Consider the following 19,020-nt stretch of genomic DNA (forward strand, 5'->3'; position numbering starts at 1 on the left):
CACAAGCAAGAATTCCAGGAAGTCTTCATAGCCCAAGGGAAATTAATTTTTCCTTGGCATGGATTTTCCACTTAGGGAACTGATTTCATCCTATTCTGTGTGTTGGTCTCACAGGGGTGACCTGTACCCAGAACTGCCCAGTTCCCTCAGATTGATATGTTGGGGTCCATGGGTCATGGATCTGGCACCCTGATGGCTTTCTCTCATCTCAGCTGATATCACCAGGTGTTGGAGTCATATCCCAACAGTGAGGAGGCAAGCTGTGATGTTTTATGTCATATTTCATTTTCTTCATTTTATTTAAAGATCATTTGATCATATTTCAGAATTATGGGAGGCCTGCTTTGGTTTCTAACTAGAGAAGCTTTCTTATTTTTTTCTTACATATCTTTTTTCTCTCTTTGTTGCAAAACAAGTTATCATTTAGCTATAGAAAAGCAAAATTGTAGATAATTCTCTTGGCAGAGAAAGATAAGTTCCTAGTGTTAACAGGTGGTGACCCAGCAGCACTGTGGCTCTCCTAGAGTTCTGCTCTGCACTTGAATCACAGCACTCAGGCAAATGTCAACTGGTCATAGCAGACCATGCCTTGAGGACCCTCACTTATTTGCAGTTTTCAGGGTAGCACACTGAGGGAGGCACGCGGCCTAGGAGGAATGTGGTGCAGTAACCTGGGGCTTCCCTGGTGCTGCCTCTGGCATGCCTTCCCTCAGGTTTCCTGGGACCCCATTCCTGATCCTCCTCTCTTATCTCCACCTCTGAAGGCAGGCTTTCTCGGGGCTCAGTTTGCCCTGTGACTGCCTCTCTTTCCTCTCTTCTCACCTTTTTATCTGGGGTATCTCCCAACTGTGGTCTCCATTTCTGCTCTCCAGATGTATGCATCCCAGGTACCTCCGTGGAGTGTGTCCATTTGGTCTCACCAGAAACAAGACTGCACTTGTGTTTCTTGTGTCTTGTGTCCCTGCTCATCTTGCCAGGAATGACAAGCAGTGTTACTCTTGATTCCTGTCTTTCCCTTGTCTTCCCACCTTCTCTCATTTGGGTTCAGGGGTTGCCAGTCTTCCAGATGTCTCTGTCCTGCCTTTCCCTCTTCACCCCTTCATCCTAGTGGAACCTCAGTCATGTCTTCTGGCTCTCCACTCCAAACCTTTGTTCACAAAGTAGACACATTTACTTTCAGAAGAAAATCCCACCTACTTATGACCTTCAATACCCCACCTACTCCAGTTTCCTTTCCAGCCTGTCCCGCCATCTTGTCTTACAGCAGGCCGAGTTGGCCCTGCTCACAGCTGTGACATGCTGATCCCTTTGCTGTCCTAAGCTCCCAGGTCCCAAATGAGGTTCCACCTCCTCTGATCCCCTCTGACAAGTTCATCTTACTCTTTGTCATTGCAGCCATCTTTTGTGAATTTCTTTCCATCTGTGCCTTCCTTCCCAAGCAACAGGATAGAGTTCAGGCTGCTCTTATTCCTGGGGCCTCATGGCTTCTGGCTTTACAGTGTGTACTTGGGGAAAGTTTGTTGTATAAATGGAGAAACTGATGAAAGTGGCCCTTGTTCATATCAGTGTTAACCTTGTTTCAGAGATGGGACAGCCATACTTAAACATGACAAAAGTCAGCTCCCAGTCAGGAAACTGAAGGGCTGTATAGGTCCAGGTTTCCTTTTCATTTTGTGCTGTGAAAATGCCACAAATGCAGTGATGTATCTGGTGGAAACAGCAGCGTTTCTGTTCCAAGACAAGCAGATTACAGAGAATGATTCAGAGATTGCCAAGGGCAGGTGGAAACTTTTCTACTTTTTTTTTTAAGAGAGAGAGAATTTTTTAATATTTATTTTTTAGTTTTCGGTGGCCACAACATCTTTATTTATTTATTTTTTTTATGTGGTGCTGAGGATCGAACCCAGTGCCCCTCGCATGACAGGCAAGCGTGTTACTGCTTGAGCCACATCCCCAGCCCACTTTTCTACTTTTTTAAAATGCTTCTTTTCCTTAATATTGGCTTTTTGATGTGTACATTTAAGTTACTGATTTCATTTTGGATACAAGAAAATAGAAGAAAAAAAACCACAAGAGAGTATATGACAGAATTCTCATTCCACTGCACTCTGAACCTCACTGGCCCCTTGTGTCTGGTGTCATCGTGTCTGTCCTACTGCCAGAACGGTTAATCCCACCAGTATCTCCCTGGTCACCATGTTTATGCACAATGTAGAGGGACCCTCTGCAGGAGAACTGCAAAAAGCAAATTAAGTGGGTACAGCAAACATAGGAATAGGAAGAAAAGCCAAAAGGTGTATATGGACGGCAGGAAATATGCACCTGCTTTCCTTTCCTTCTTGTAATCAAAGCTCCCTGTAGGAGTCTACAGATATAGGTGTATAAACATCTGGACATTTGGCACTGTGAGGCTTTCAGACCACCCTTTACCTACACCTTTTCTATATTCTTGAAAAAGAGTCTTGGCTATGATTTATTTTATTGTACTGTTTGTATGCCTTTAGGGTCATAGTTATAAGAAACTCTGGAATATTTTACTATCTTGCTACATAAGTGAATTACACTTTCTCCAATGCCTCCCCCCTTTTTTTTTAACTTTGGAATTAAGACACTCATTTCAGAAATGAGTCTCTGCAAGGAAGGTTTCTTGATGTGTGCCAGCATTGTTTTGTGTATTTGAGGTGCTCAAAAACTTGCACTTTCCTAATGGACTTTTAGCTCATGAACATTTTTCTATTTCTTCCCTCTCTAGGCTTTAGAATGGATTCACGACAACGGGGAATTCTACCTTTCCACACATACCTCAACAGGGTCCAGCATACAACACACCCAGGAGCTTCTGAAAGAACACGAGGAGTTTCAGATAACTGCGAAGGTAAATTCAGTGGGAGTGGACTTTTGTGCAGGGTCCTGGAAGTCTGCCTGGGTCTTTCCAGAGTAAACAAGAACAGATGCATCAGGGAAATGAGGTGTTTCTCAACGGCATCATTTAGAAATGCCTTGTGAAATGGGGGAGCAGAGGTACCAGCAGGGTCGTCACACACAGTCAGGAGATGCCTGTGCTCCTTGTCATGCTCCTCTCTCAGAGGTCCCCTCATCACCCTCTTTATTCATCCATGTCCTTTTGCCCCACTCATTTCTGCGATTGCCTCCTTCTCTCTCCTCCTTTTTGTCTTCATTCTTTCTGTTATGCCTTCTTTTTTCTCTCTTGAATTCTTTGCCAGTTATTTTCCAGGTGCTGGCTATTTTCATGAAATACTCTTTGATGGTACCAATTTGACTTTTATGTACTCTGTGGATATTTTTCCCTGTCTTCAATTGGTGGAAAGAGTTACAGTAGTATCACTTACCCTCTGTCCAGAAGTTGTCTATGTTTTGTGGTTGGCAGAGTTTATATCAGTGTCTCTTTTGCAAGTTATTTTCAGGTTTATAAGACTGGAGGCCTTGTCGCTTTAAATCAAAATAGAATTAAAGGGTTCAGTGAAATTATATCTTTAAGAAAATAACCTAAGAACCCACCCACTGATCAGTTGTTTCTCCAATGCAAATGTCTGCACAAGCTAATTCCCTCTTTTATTTGTCTGTTTGTTTTGTTGTTGTTGTTTTAGTTGCAGATGGACATAATACCTATTTTTTTATGTGGTGCTGAGGCTCAAACCCAGTGCCTCCCATGTACCAGGCAAGTGTTCTACCACTGAGCTACAATCCCAGCCCTGCCTCAGAATAGTTTTGAGACTCTTCAGAGTTGCCACCTCAACCTGTAGCATTTCTCTTTTTGTTTTTCATAGTTATTAAATGTATATTCTTTGAAATATTTTCAGAACTGTCTTTAATTTTGATGATAGACTTTGAGTTATTGGAACAAGCTGACAATAATTTCAGATTTGTGAATGGAATATAAATAATCAAGCCAAACAATATATTTTGATTAAAAAGAAGTATTCCTATGAGTAGCATGAACCACTATTTTGGGTGACCCTAACCAGACTTTGGAAATTTACCCAAGAGGAATTTGTAAATCATGTAGAGTGACAACTGCTACTTTGTATTATGTTTATTTATGCATTTTTATGCTTTCTGTAACCATTTCTGGCTCCTTCTGCTATTCTTTGCTGTGCTCTGCTCCTGGTTCCCCAAACTGTAAGTTTATTTCCCTTCAGATCCTGAGGGTACTGGGCTCTGGGAATCCCTGATTCCTGTCCTGGAAGATCACAGTCTAGTAGGGCTGCAGAGAGACCACCCTCCCTGCGTGGTGAGAAGACCTGGCACTGGGTGGGGGCGCTGTAGGCATTGTGGCAGGTGGGACTCGCAGAAGCGTGGGAGGCTGCTCCTAGAGATGCACAGAGCGTAGAGCTCAGGAGAGCTGACCCACAGTGTCTGCAGGTGAGGAGTGTGGCTTTTCCTTCCTCTCAATACACCACACATGGGCTATACGCTGTTTGGTTTTGTTAGTATTTAGATATAAAAATCATAGTTTCTCTGTGTACTATAAGATCTATATTTGCTTCTTTGACTATGCTTTGATTATAAAATTATTAATAAAATGCCTGATGGAGCACACAGAGGTAGATTTGGGATTTGCTCTTTGCGCTTCTACTGCACTCTGGAGGCCATTACAGTGAGGTGGCCTGCTCACTGAGGACTCTGGAGGCCACACACATGGAACACAATGGAGCATGCATTCTGATGTCCTGTGTTCTGGCAACGGTGTTTCTCCAGTGGAGCCTGTGTAAAGGAATTTTTTCTTTATTCCTAAATGTCCCTTTTCCTTGAGTTCAGGGTGTGGTTATTGAAGTTTAGGCAGTAATAGGCATCTTTTTTATTCTTGTATCTTATAAGGAAGGTCTAAAACTGTAGGTGACATCTGATTTTTCTGTTTCTCAGATACATAGAACTGTTTCTTTTATTGGGCATGTTGAATTAGTTAAGCTGGGAGGAACTGGGAGATTTTGGAAAAACACTCCTGCTTGTCTTTCCATAGCAGCTTTTCCATTGGTTCCTTGCTGCCTTTCTCTGAATCTCAGTGCCCTTGCTTTGGTGCTGGGAGGTGTCATTTGGTTTTTCTTGATGAAATGTATCTTCTCTCTTCTTGCTTATGGTCTTGGTGTCTTCTAGGAAGCCACATTTCCTTTTGTTCTGCAGAGAGCTCTTAACTTTGGCAGGATAGGCTCCCAGGCCAGTTGTGACAGTAATTACTACTAAAACATTTTTGGTGCTAATGGCATAAAGCTATAAGACCAAACGAAATTTTCTCATCACTGTCCTACTAAGACTTGGCTAGATTCCTTCTTGACTCTTAATGTGGTAATCTCTCCCAGTATGTATGCACCACCTGCTTCCAGATCCTATGGGTTACTTGAGAGCTGATCTCTGTCCTCCCTGCAAACAGTGATGACGACTCTAGGCCCAGAGAGGAGCATGTTGCACAGTTCACGGTGCCATCTGTGTGCACAGTGAGCTTTGAAACCCCCTGTCTTTCAAAGTCATTCAGAGCTCTGCTGTCTTCTTCCTAAACAATGTCCCTTGGTCCTGATCAGCAGTGTCCCAATGCCAAATGCTTTGCCTGGTTACAAAGTGTCTGCAACAGTTGACTGTGCACCCTTTCTAGGCTCTGACCACCAAAGAATGTGATGAACAAAGCTGTCTGTGTATGAGGACTTAAGAAGTTGTTTGGTTGTAATATTTATATACTTTGTAAGTAAAAATCTACCTTTGTAAAAATCTCTAGATTTGACAAATAGAGGAAGGATGAAAACCCTTGTAATAGTTTACTTTGACATGGAATATTTTTTAGTGGTGTAGGGTAGCCCTCCAGAAAGAAATTAAGTTGAATTCATCTCTCACCTTGATACCAAGATAAATACCAGAAGTTTGAAGTATCAGCAATGAAAGCATAAAAGTACTAGAAGAAATAACAGAATTTTTAAAGGAAAAAAAAATCCTCATATAGGGGAAATTTGTCTACGTGACGCAAAACTCGTATAAGAAAAGATTGATAAATTCATCTATACAAATATATTTAAAAATTTTCAAAGGGCAATCCACAAATATAAGCAAAGTCTAAGGACAAAGAGCAAACAGGGAAGATCCGAGCAAAAGCACTTTCATCACAGAGGGCTGATCCCAATAGTAAAGCACTCCCAGTGCTGGAAGGCTCTGGGCTCTGGTTGCCAGTGAGACCTGGTGAAATAACTGAACCTTTTCCTGAGTCTCCGCTTGGTGGGGAGTGTGTCTGGGAGGCTGAAGTGGTAGAGGTTCAGGATTGAGACACACTGCCTGCTGGACAGATTGCTTTAACTGCTGAACCTCAGTTTCCTCACCTGTAAAATGGGGATAGTTTAAGTCCTTCATAAATCTGCTTATAACAATACAACTATTGTTTTATGGTTTTCCTTAACTTTATGCAGAGTAATAAAGTTGTACATAGCTTAGTCAAAATTCTTTTCTGTGTACATATAAAATGAAACAACTTTCTTTGTGTGAGAGTTCTCAACCAGGAACGAAATTTAAAATAACCTCTTTGAAGATAATTACCTGAATAGTGAATTTTCCTTCTTATCTCCTAAGCATTAGAAAAGAAGTAAATGTGCACTGTGGAGGTGCTATGCACCTACTGGGGGTTGGGGACCTCCACAGTGCACATTTACTTCTTTTAGGAAAACCAGAAAGTCATTTGGAGAATAATTTACTTCTTTTAGGAAAACCAGAAAGTCATTTGGAGAATAATTGTGTAAAGCAAGGAATTGTCTTTGCACAGCTGCTTTGTAACAAATATGAACAGTGTTCAAAAAAAAGAGTAGGATAATTGTAAATAGAACATCCTGAGTGAACATTCATTCATTCATTCATTCATTCTACAGATTTTACTGAGTATCTACTACATGAAGACATTGTTGACGGTTGTCGGTCTAGGGTTCTTTCTTTGAGGTCATAAAAATGCCATTCACTCAGGAGATAGGTTGGATGGCTCTGGGCTTGCCTCTAAGCTTTTGCCACCAGCTGTTTTCTCTTGTGAGCCTCAAGTGTAGGCAGGTCCAGACTGTCACTGTGTTTGGGGCTTCTGGCAGTTGGATTCATTTGCTTCACAATACTTCCGTGTTGTTTTTTGCAGCAAACCAAAGAGAGAGTGAAGCTATTGATACAGCTGGCTGATGGCTTTTGTGAAAAAGGGCATGCCCATGCGGCAGAAATAAAAAAATGTGTCACTGCAGTGGATAAGAGGTACAGAGATTTCTCTCTGCGGATGGAGAAATACAGGACCTCTTTGGAGAAAGCTCTGGGGATTTCTTCAGATTCCAACAAATCGGTGAATGGCTTTGTACAAATAGAACAACTCATAGTCTTCTTCCCAGTGTCCTCTTTGCTGATTTAATTAACTGGCTTCATTGACTCTCATTCACAGAGTAAAAGTCTTCAGCTTGATATCATCCCAGCCAGTATCCCTGGGTCAGAGGTGAAGCTTCGAGATGCTGCTCATGAACTCAATGAAGAAAAACGGAAGTCTGCCCGCAGGAAAGAGTAAGCCATTCTTTAAGGATCTACCATGATTCACTGAAAAAGTGAAGAAAATGTCTTTTGCACAAGCAGGATTCTCTGTGTGGTTTGTAGTCAAGCAGCTCTTGAGACTCCTCATTGCTCAAGTGTGCTTAGTTATTGCAACACAGACTGTGGAGTGCCCGCAGTCCCCTTGTCACCTGGTTCAGACACAGTATCATGTTGCCTTTGTCCCTGTGCCTGTCATTAATGAGTGGACACTAATAACACAAAGGTAGATGTTTGAAAGTTGCCAGTTAGTAGACTGTACTATATATGAATAAGGACAAAAGGAGCTCTTCTCAGTGGTTCTTATTCCTGATGAGCCCCCTCCCACCCCAGACATTAAGCCAGTGAGGAGAGATTCTAGTATTGCACAGAGAGGACGGAGGGAGGAGTGCAGCTGGCATCTCTGTGGGTCCTCCAGCCTATAACACAGAGTCCAGATGTCAGTAGTGCCAAGTTGAGAATTCCTGGCCTGTGTAGGTACCTCAATAAAATGTTTTCAAAAATCCTTATTTTCCCTTTGAATTAGTGGCTGGATACTCTTGTTCTATCTGTTCTTGAATTGCTTCTCCAAAACCTATTACTTTGGACTTAATACTTTTAGATCCTTCAAGATCTTTATAAAAGTAAATGGTAAAGTAAGCCTGCATCCTGAATGTGGACTGAAATATTCGCTGTCTTAACTCTGTTTAAGGTTCATAATGGCTGAGCTAATTCAAACCGAAAAGGCTTATGTAAGAGACCTTCGGGAGTGTATGGATGTAAGTAAGTTTTTTTGCTTGTTTATTTAGATGAGTGTAACCTTGCTGTTCTATTTCTACCTGTTGGTGGTTCTTAGAACAGTTGCAGCTTTTTGGTTCATGTTTCTGCTCTTCTATGAAGTTCTAGGCGTGCTTTTCACTCATTACAGAGATGACACAGCATTAATCCTCTCATTCACTTATCACATGATGGCCTAGCTGACATTCTCTTTGCACAGAATTTTACAGCAGCTTCAGAGAAATGTGCCTACTAATTATGATGGCAACTGATACACAGTGGTATCCTGAATATTTGATGTACCTTAGGGAATAGATTAATTCCAAAATTTGAAGCTGGGAATAAGTTTTAGAGATGAGCAGTATAGGAAGTCTTTTCAAAATGTTAATAGCAATTGAAAAACTTTCATAAAAGACTTTATAAAAGCCTTATGAAAGGTTTTATTCTTCAGATATAGTTTCATTTACACATTAACTCTGAGTTTTATTTATAGGAAACATGAATAGCTGTTTCTGAAAGTTTGTGTGGATTTTTGTCTAATTCCTCTGTTTCCTTCCTGCTAGACCTACCTATGGGAAATGACTAGTGGAGTGGAGGAGATCCCGCCTGGCATTGTAAACAAAGAGCTCATTATCTTTGGAAACATGCAGGAAATCTATGAGTTTCATAATAAGTGAGTAGCTTTGTCTTTGGGGAATGGGTACACTCCTGAACTCTAGATACTCTACTGAAGTTTCATCTCAAGAAATTAAAGTTTTTAATTGAACTAAGCAGTTTTCAGTGGTTTTGTTGAGATTTGAATGAAGTCTATTAGTTTTTCTCCAAAAAGATTAACGTTTTAGAGACTCTTTTAATACAGATACAGCTTCTAATTCTTCCTATTTCCTACAGAAATGTGATTAGGACAACTGAAAATGTTTGTGTAGGAACTCTAACTTCTCTCAAGACACTTCTTGGAAGTAAAGGAAAAAAACTCCCCTGGGGGGTTCAGGCTGATGATGTTTCATATTTTATTACTGAGGAAGGATCAGTGTGGTCTAACTAAAATAAATCACACCTTACATTGGTCACAGAAGGCACATGATTTTATTCGTTTATTTTTAAGTTTTTTTAAATTTTTTGACTGATGCATCATTTGTACATATTTATGATGTACATTGTGAGATCAACTCAGTATTTAACGTATCTATCATCTTAAAATTTTTTCTTTCTTTGTAGTGAATATATTCAAATTCCTTTCATCTAACTATTTTGAGATATGTAGTGCATTATTGTTAATTCTATTTATCATGCCATTCCATAGAACACCAAACCACTTCTTCCTATCAAATAATAACATTGTATCTATTGACCAATCTCTCCTTCCCACCTGCATTCCTTAGCCTCTGGTAACCATCATTCTACTCTCAACTTCTATAAGATGAGTTTTTTTTAGATTCCACTTAGTATGAGTTTATGCAGTGTTTAATTCATTTCATTTAACAGGATGTCCTCTTAAGTCCTTGCATGTTGTCATAAATAACAGGATTTACTGCTTCTGTAGGATTGAGTTCTAATTTACAATAGCTACAAAACACAAATATATAGGAGTCAATTTAACTAAATAGCTGAAAGCTCTCCATAGTGAAAACTGCAAACCATTAATTAAAGAAATAAAAAAATGATACAGATAAATGAAAACGTATCCTATGTTCATGGAGTAGGAGAATTAATATTGTTAAAATGTCCATACAGCCCAGAGTAATTTACAGATTCAGTTTCCACCCATCAAAATACCAAGGACATTTTACACAGACTTAGAAGAAAAAATCTCAAAGTTCATAAGAATTTATTTTCAATATTTACCAAAAAAAATAAAAGCTGCAAGAAACACTCCTTTAGGTGGACTTTTTCCAAGACCATTAGCCAATGGTAACATGATGCTAGGCCAAAACTGATGGGCCTGCTCACCTCTACTCCCCACACCCCACCAGAAAGTATGCACATGTTAAAAGGATTCTTCTAATTGAACATTTTGTATCCGTGCATCATGACCTTAGCTACTAAATTCTAGGCTAAGATTTCTTTTAAAAGGTATTCAAAAACTAAACTATTAGGTGTTTAAAAGTCATAATAACTTACTCTGGTTAAGAGCTATAAATTTCAAAGCTATGAAAAATTGTGCTCTATATGTGTAATAAGAATTGTAATACATTCCACTGTCGTGTATTTAAAAAAATAAAATCAATTAAAAGAGCTATAAATTTTATAATTTTAAAAATTTAGGTGGCATCAGTTTTTCCATTTCTTGCTAGCAAAATGTTTTATACCACCTTCATGATACTTTAATATTTTAATTCTTTGCAGCATCTTCCTAAAGGAGCTGGAAAAATATGAACAACTGCCAGAGGATGTTGGACATTGCTTTGTTACCTGGGTAAAGTAGCCTCATCTGCTTGTCCTCTCAGGTTATATGATGACACTGAAGAAAGTTGAAAGGGATACTGTTTATTTCTTTCTAGTCTCTCCATCTTCTGCTCATATCTGTAAATACAGAGAAAATCACCATCTTCTGCTCATATCTATACATATGGATTTTACCTCATAGATTTACATTCTTCGACTACTTATTACTATAGAATGGATTTTTTATTGGCTATAGTGATGGTATGAAAGAGAACGGTTAGTGTGCCAGGCCTCTGCTTGACCCTGTGGATTCATAGTTGAGTGCCTGTTCTGGAGGAGAGGCAGACACACAGTGATCCTATAGGTCCTTGGCTGTAAGCCTGAAGCGGAGGTTTTCTCAAACCAATGTGGACTGAGAGAGAAAAGGTGCCTGGCCCTAACTTGCCAGAGTTGGGAAAGTTTCTGAAAGGTGTATGATCAACAGGATGTAGCTCTTATTTTAATAGTTTATTTTATTTGAAGCTTAAATTTCTTTTATCCACAAAACTTCTTTCCTATATAAAAGGTTATCATACTGTTATTTGTTGAAGTTTGAATGACATACTCTAATTTTATTCTATAGGCAGACAAGTTTCAGATGTATGTCACCTATTGCAAAAATAAGCCTGATTCTACTCAGCTTATATTGGAACATGCAGGGTCCTACTTTGATGTAAGTAAAAGATTACTAAAGAAGCTATGAAAAATTCTAGATTATATTTAGTATACATAAAATGCAACATTACTCATAATTTCAACCAACTGCTGGTATAATATTTTCCTTTTGATCCTGTTTATGTTAGGATACTCTTATTCTGATTTTAAAAGATCCTACTCAAGTACTTGAAGCCTTTTATATGTCAGAAATTCATACATTATTCTTTATATGCAACCATGAATTTTTTACATATAATATTATGTATAGAGAGTATGAACTGCTAAAGTAAGGGGTTTTTTTTCCCCTCTGTAAAACAAAAATAATTCTTAAAAGTCTGTTGTTCATGGGCTGGGGCTGTAGCTCAGTGGTAGAGCACTCACCTTGCACGTGTGAGGCACTGGGTTTGATCCTCAGCACCATATAAAAAACAAATAAAGATATTGAATAAAAAAAGTCTGTTGTTCAAATATTACCAAAATCTGTTTTTAATCTTGAATTTTTTAATTATCAAAGCTTTTAATCATTTATTTGTTCTGTTTTAATCTTAACATGATATGAATTTCCAAAAGTGCTCTGCAGTAAAATTTTAGCATAACAACTAGAATCAATTATAAGTTTCATTAATTATGTTCTCATTGAGTAAAGGTATATACAGATCATCTGTTTTTTGAAAAAGATTGCAGAGCTGTTGTTTGTACAAAGGGGATGATGGAGTCTTATGATATACTATACAGAAAGTGCTTGGGTTTTCAGAGCCTAGTCAGACGAGTGCCACATATGTTTCAATCGACAAGAAGGTACTTTTGGATACTATGTGTGCTTTGGTGCACAAGGCTGTGAGGATATCATACTTATTTTTTTGGCATCACACTTGTACATGGGCAAGTGTAATTATCTGCTTTTATATGAAAGTCTGGGAAACAGAGTAAACTAAAGCCTCTGTCTTTGAGCTGAAACCTACCTGTACCTGACCCTGTTTGGGTTGTCATTCCCATGGAGCAGTAAATACCCATCAGTGCCTCTGTAATAGGAAGCTCCCAGCCTAATGCCACCTTTTTTTTTTTTTTTTTTTTAAATATTTCACACAACTCCATGCTCTTGCCATTAGATGAAGACCAGCAACCAGAAACATGCAGACTTAGAAATATTTAAAGGCCCAAGCAATGATAGTATGTGGTACATTTAATGTCTGGAATCAAAGCCATTTAAGAGCCTTTGTATCCTAAAATACATCTTTAATTATAAAGGAAATCATACTTGGCCAGCTGACAGGTTTCACAAGTTGCATGCCTTCAGTATTCCGCATTGAGTTGTTTTATTTTTTAAAGAAGCTTTCTGGGATAACTGCCTTCATTCTCTAGGACATCTGTTGACCTTCAGGTATTCTTCTATTAGTAAGAATTACTGAACATCCACCAGGTGCTACTCTACCTCTGAGCTCTGTCATTGGTATTCAGCATAGAGTGCTAAATAAAATGGACAGACTCCTCATTTGGTGAGGAATCTAAACAACCAGCAGCTTTGTGCGTGGAAATGACATAATTACAAAGTGAAGTGGGAATCCTGGTGTTAGATTTGTCATAGACTAATAATGTAGATCTTCACTTTTACCCAATTCTCTGTCCTCCTATCCAAAGTAAAATTTTAGAAGCAAAGAAGTTTTTGATAATATTTGAATATACTTTTAAGAAAATCCTATTTCAATAGGATTAAATACTTGTCAGGCATCTAGAAAACAAATGTAGTGTTATAACCATGTTTTAATAGTATAATCCTATGATAAGATTTTGTTTTGTTTCTTTAAATATAGGAGATACAGCAGCGGCATGGATTAGCCAATTCCATCTCTTCTTACCTTATTAAACCAGTTCAGCGAATAACAAAATATCAGCTCCTTTTGAAAGTATGTATAAAGAGGGCTGGGGATGTTGCTTAGGGGTAGAGCACTTGCCTCGAAAGTGTAAGGCACTGGGTTCAATCCTTAGCACCACTTAATTAATTAATTAATTGTTATTAAAGAGCATTTTAAAAGTATGCATGAAGAATATTTAGGCTGCAAAATTCATGAATTATGATTTAGTGTTTTGCCATCTTTTCTTTGTATGTTACCCTGAATTTTTAAAAATAACATTTTGCAAGTTGATATATTTTATTCATTGACATCTGATTGCTCATTGTAACAGTTACATAAGAGCGTATTCTTTGATTGTGCACCTGAACTGTACTGAATAGCCTTTGTGTCTAACATAAAATGAGATGTGAATGAGAAGCTGTTAGTTCTTGACCCTCAGTTCCCAGTTTCAGCATGCTGGCTGTGGGCCAGGCAGTGTGCTACTTTGCACATACTAACCTACAACAATGCTGGTTTTCAGGTGTGGAGACTGGCTGGGCAGGACCAGGAAGTTGCCCAGAATCATCACTGATACATACAGTTTGTCTTGGCTTTGAACCCAGCTTTTCCACTGAATCCCCTACTTCATGTAGCTCCCTCTCTGTTACTGTTAGTCATTTATCACACACATCTTGTGGAACATATTTGTGCAAATCTCAGGAGTTTGAGTTAAGTTGTCCCCTGCTTTTTGTTGTTGTTGTTGTTATAAATGATTATAACTAAAATCACATTTGGAAAAATTGAGTAATAATTAGTTTCAACAATACAAAAGTAAGGAAAAGTTAGAATTCATAATAAGAGTTATAATAAAATGTGTATTGTATCATCAAGAATAAATTTTCTTAACTTACAACTAATTTTTGGTGACATTTACCATATTCTTTCTTTGTCTGTTAAATCTTATTAAGCATTAGAATGAGACCTATTAACCCCCCATAACAATATTTTATGATCCTCCTACATTACAGTGTAATTTTGCTAGATATGAAAGAAATCCAGAAGATGGAATTATGAATGCCTAAAAGCTCTTACCTTTTTTTTTTTTAAGTAAGAAACATTTAGAAACAACAAAAACTAATTGTGTTCTTTTATGCAAATGATACTATTATGGGACTTTTCTAATGGGAAACTTTCTATAGCTGTGTTTGGTTTGTTTTTGTGTTTCTGCTAAGCAAATGCTTTACTACTGAACTACATCACCAGTTCCTTTTTTGAGTGTACTGTAATATTCAAGTTGTGTTAAGTGATTTTATGGCCATCACTGTAGATGATGTTGGTATGAACATGAAGAAGTTAGGAGGCTAATTTGTTGATAGTCACATTTTCTCTTTACTTTCTCTTTACCCCTTGGCGTCCTCAAGATTTAAGGATTTTGTTTTAAATCTTTGGTTCCACTAAGCTAGTGCTTCAGTTTGTAAACTTTACTTCATTGTGCCCAGAAGTTCTTCCAGGAACTGTTAAAAGCTTCCTCAATCTCCCAGAAAAGGTTTTCTGCCAAAGCAGTAGTCTTGGTATATTTCATTTGTATAGTAGCTTTTGCCAAGTTGCTCAGAATCATAGAAAGATACCATCTGGTCATGAATAAAGGTGTTTTTCAGGTAATTGAGTTACTCTTAACCACCAAGAGTGAGGCCATAATTGACTATAATATCCTATCCCTCTTCTGTGGATTACCAGGACGTGAAAGACTATTGTTACTGAATGGTTTGTAGTCACTAATACCCCAGTAAGAAATAACCCACCAGTATGTGATCTAATGTTCTGCTGTCACTCATTCAATGATGATGTTCCTCTGAGTATCCCTGAAATGTAGTTACGCACAAAGATCTCTCAGGGAGGTGTAGTTCATTCATTAGAGTTCTCTTAAACATTCTGCAGACAGAGGAAAGACATTTGTCATTAGGTGTTTATGCACATTCCTGTTCTTGCTGCAGCGTTCTGGCTGACTGGTTGGGCATTGTCTCAGTGGCACAGGAGTTCAGAATCATGTCAGGGTGATGTAGTCAGCATAACAGTGGAATCTGGTATGTCTGTCAAGTGTAACCAGTAGTCAATGATGCATTATGTATTTCTACATTTTTGAGATTATTGACAGTATATTAGTTTCATTTTGAATGATGACAGTATGTAGTTTACTCTCATGTCCTGATTTGGGCAGGAAAAACCCTACTGTCCATTGAATGAGGCAGTAATTCATTTTAGGTGAAATTATGTGCCAAATTGATCAAGCTCTGTTTTTATCTTGAAAACCATCAGTTCTCATAAATTGCTTCATTTCTGCTAAGATCTTGTTCACAGAGCATTATGGTTGCCTTCTTGAATTCATGGTATTGGTCTTCTACAGGAGCTGCTCACGTGCTGTGAGGAAGGAAAGGGAGAAATTAAAGACGGCCTTGAGGTGATGCTTAGTGTGCCAAAGCGAGCCAACGACGCCATGCACCTCAGCATGCTGGAAGGTAATGGGACTCAACACATGTGCATCCTTATGACCTGCTAATACAGGTTGTAAGTGGATTTCCTTGTCCTGAGCCTGGAAAACAGCTGCTCCACACTTTGAACTCCAGCAGCAGTTGGGTCATTTACCTCAGGCTTTCTGCCAGTGCAGGGGTGGGTAATGGGTGAATGATTTGAGCCCCGAGATTGTATAACCTTGAAAGAGCTATTGCTTCCCCATCTCTATATCCATTGCTACAGCCCTGAATATAGTGGGTACCAGACACCTGCTGATGCATTTGAATTTGGTATGTAATATGGTAAAGAGAAACTAGGTAATTACATTTAAAAATCATTACAGCACTTATAATTTCCATGAATGCTTCTGTTTCATTAAGCTGTTTCTGTGTTGCAGTGCGTGGCTCCAGTTACATGAAATTATTTGTAAGATACAGTCCTACCCCATATGCTTTTGCTAGCCTGTGTCATTTCATTAGTATCATTGAGCAATAAATTAGTTAGGTCATAGGTGCTACCGTATGTAATAAAGTCCCAAAACTCAGAGGCCAAGTAGGGTCATTTTTCTTTCTCTGGCATAAAATGTGGGTCTTGTTGGGCAGCTGTTTGTGATGTCATCAAGGACTTAGGCTATGTTCCAGCTCATTTTTCTCCATCCTTGATATTGTCCTGCTTGATTAGGTACAGTAAGTTTTCAGGACTACATTAACATTCCATCTAGGAGAAAGTGGGGATGGAGGATGGGTAGGGAACCTAGATAGGCAGAGACTACAAGTTGTACATACTCTTCTCACTTGCCCAGAATGGGGACTCCTGGCTGCTCCTAACTGCAGACAAGGCTGGGAAATGAAGTGCCTATTTGCAGTGGCTCTAGAGGGAATTTCTGCTAGGGAGAAGACGACAGTGGAAATGGATGGTAATGAGCAATTTGTGTCCCAGATACTGCTTGGTTAAGCTCTGGTGGCCACTTCTACAATGAGAAGAACAGTAACAAACATCAGTGCCTGGCCAGGGCAAGGCTGGCTCACATGCAGAGTGTTCCAGGCTCACACAGGATGGTGACTGGGGATGTCTTCAAGAGGGAGGACTAGTTAGTGCCTTGAGGAAAGGCAAGTCTAGGTCTGGAGCAGAGTATCTGGGAAGGATGTTCAGCCTGAGGAAACACAGACTGAAGCAATGTGAGCAATGGAGAAGCCATTCTGGGTAGAGAAGAAATGTTGTGAATGAGGGGTGAGGAGCAGAGCAAGTTAAACCAGAGTTCAGGTGATGTGAGTGCCAACCCGAGGGGACAGAACTGAAAGAAGAAAGCTATGAGGAATCACTGAGGTTTATTGTTGTAGTTTGGAACAAAGGAAAATATATGCAAAGTGGTATTTATAAAGAAATGCCCTTTGTAGGATAGAGCAGTGGTGCAGAGACTAGAGTCAGAGAGTCAGATGGGAAATTCTAATCTGAGATTTAATTGATGGGTATCTTATAAGTGTTGAAATAGCAATATTACTTTCTTGTACATCATTTTTCCTTTTTCTTTTAAATTGATTTGCCTACATTTTTCTTGTTGTAGGGTTTGATGAAAACATTGAGTCTCAGGGAGAGCTCATCTTGCAAGAGTCCTTCCAAGTGTGGGACCCAAAAACCTTAATTCGAAAGGGTCGAGAGCGGCATCTCTTTCTTTTTGAAATGTCCTTAGTATTTAGTAAAGAAGTAAAAGATTCCAGTGGGAGAAGCAAGTACCTTTACAAAAGCAAATTATTTGTAAGTATAGACATTCAGAATTATAATTGTACAGGTAACATAATTGCAACCTTTTGTGGGTGGAGAAAAATTACGATTTGTTTCCTTCAACTTAACTTCCCAAACTATTCAAAAATGAGTCTGAATTGTGATAATGTTTTCATCTTCAGTGAAATTCTCCGACACCCCTGAGTCCACTAGGGGGCATACTGGAATTTCATACACAGGAAACCTGCTCTTCCTAAGTCCTATAGCATCTAGCTTGAGGAAAAAGAAAATATTTTACAAATGAATTTAAACTGTTTTTCTCTTGTATTCATTAACTAACCTCTCATATCATGACAATTATCTTTTTGTTCATAAACATGGTTATATATTCAAGCAGCCTTACTTGGTGGTTCAGTATAGATTGTTAATGATGAAGTTCTTTTTAAATATAAATTTATAAAAAGTAAATGTACAAATAAATGTATGACCCTTTATAAAGCAAGGTGTCATCATTAGAAAAAATTTATATAAGCAAAGATAAGTTTGAAAACTCCACAACCCACCTATACAGAGACAGCCTCTTAAGCAGTTGGCAGACTCAGTGATGCATTTCAACTCTTATCTAACCTGTCAGTGTCCTTCTGAGGAGAGAAAATTACCTGGTACCATTTCATTACAATAGCCAACCCAGCCAGCCTCTATGAAAGTACATGTCTACAGAATAGCTTTTTAGCCAAGGAAGTCCTCAGGTCCCCACACATCCAGTTTCCTTAGTGGGCCTTCTCTCAGAGGTCTGACAACATAGAATTGCTGGGCAGAGTCCAGGGGGAGGGTCAGGTCTGGTTGGATAAGACTAAGGAGAAATCACCACCTTTGCTTGAGTTCCTTTATGGCAGATATATATCTGCCATAAAGGAACACACACACATATGTGTGTGTGTGTGTGTGTGTGTATAATGTTAGTAGATATTTGGAATTTGGATAGCTTATATATTATACATTTTATGATATTTGTGTATTAAACTCCTAAAATAATAAATACCCCCAAGTATAAAAATCATCTTAATAATAACCTAGAGTTTGCAAGTTCATACTAATGGTTTGCAAACCAGTTTCTTGGCTGACATCCTGCTTGAGATTATCTTTTGGATCAGAGCTTGCCTTACATCATTTTAGGTCACATTCTGACTAGAAACAAAAAAATGCAGTGTTGCTGGCTAGTAATTTCACTAGCTTACATTAATTTGCCCCTAGAGACCTAGCTAGTCTGCTTTGGAAGCTTACACATCTTCACTTAATTTATCTTTTAAAAGTTTTAAGATTCCCTTAGAGGCCACCTTTGTAGTTCCATTTTGAATCACTTCCTTTTGCTGGGAGAATGCATTAGGGATGAGCTTGATTGTGGGAGAGGGACTAAAGATAATGACCTTCATCTGCATGTTCCATGTTCTGCATATATCACAGAGAAAGATTTTGTTTCTTTGCTGTTTAAATTACTGGTAGAATACTAAAAAGTGAATTCCATGTATAAATAAATTGGAAAATAATTGTTCAAACATCATTGCCTTCTGTGAAG

The 19,020-nt window shown here is 38.6% G+C and overlaps 1 protein-coding gene across 1 annotated transcript in view; it reads left to right on the forward strand.

The window, feature by feature from the left end:
• The window catches only part of Trio (trio Rho guanine nucleotide exchange factor), a 207,447-nt gene that overhangs the window by 91,919 nt on the left and 96,508 nt on the right, over positions 1 to 19,020 (forward strand). Inside the window, 10 exon segments of the mRNA XM_015490460.2 lie at positions 2,753 to 2,875; positions 7,112 to 7,306; positions 7,403 to 7,518; positions 8,234 to 8,300; positions 8,862 to 8,971; positions 10,645 to 10,714; positions 11,306 to 11,395; positions 13,191 to 13,283; positions 15,616 to 15,727; positions 17,287 to 17,477. Coding sequence (XP_015345946.2) covers positions 2,753 to 2,875; positions 7,112 to 7,306; positions 7,403 to 7,518; positions 8,234 to 8,300; positions 8,862 to 8,971; positions 10,645 to 10,714; positions 11,306 to 11,395; positions 13,191 to 13,283; positions 15,616 to 15,727; positions 17,287 to 17,477 — 1,167 coding nt within the window.

Source organism: Marmota marmota, unplaced genomic scaffold (genome assembly GCF_001458135.2).
Source record: "Marmota marmota marmota unplaced genomic scaffold, marMar, whole genome shotgun sequence".
NCBI classification, from domain to species: domain Eukaryota; kingdom Metazoa; phylum Chordata; class Mammalia; order Rodentia; family Sciuridae; genus Marmota; species Marmota marmota.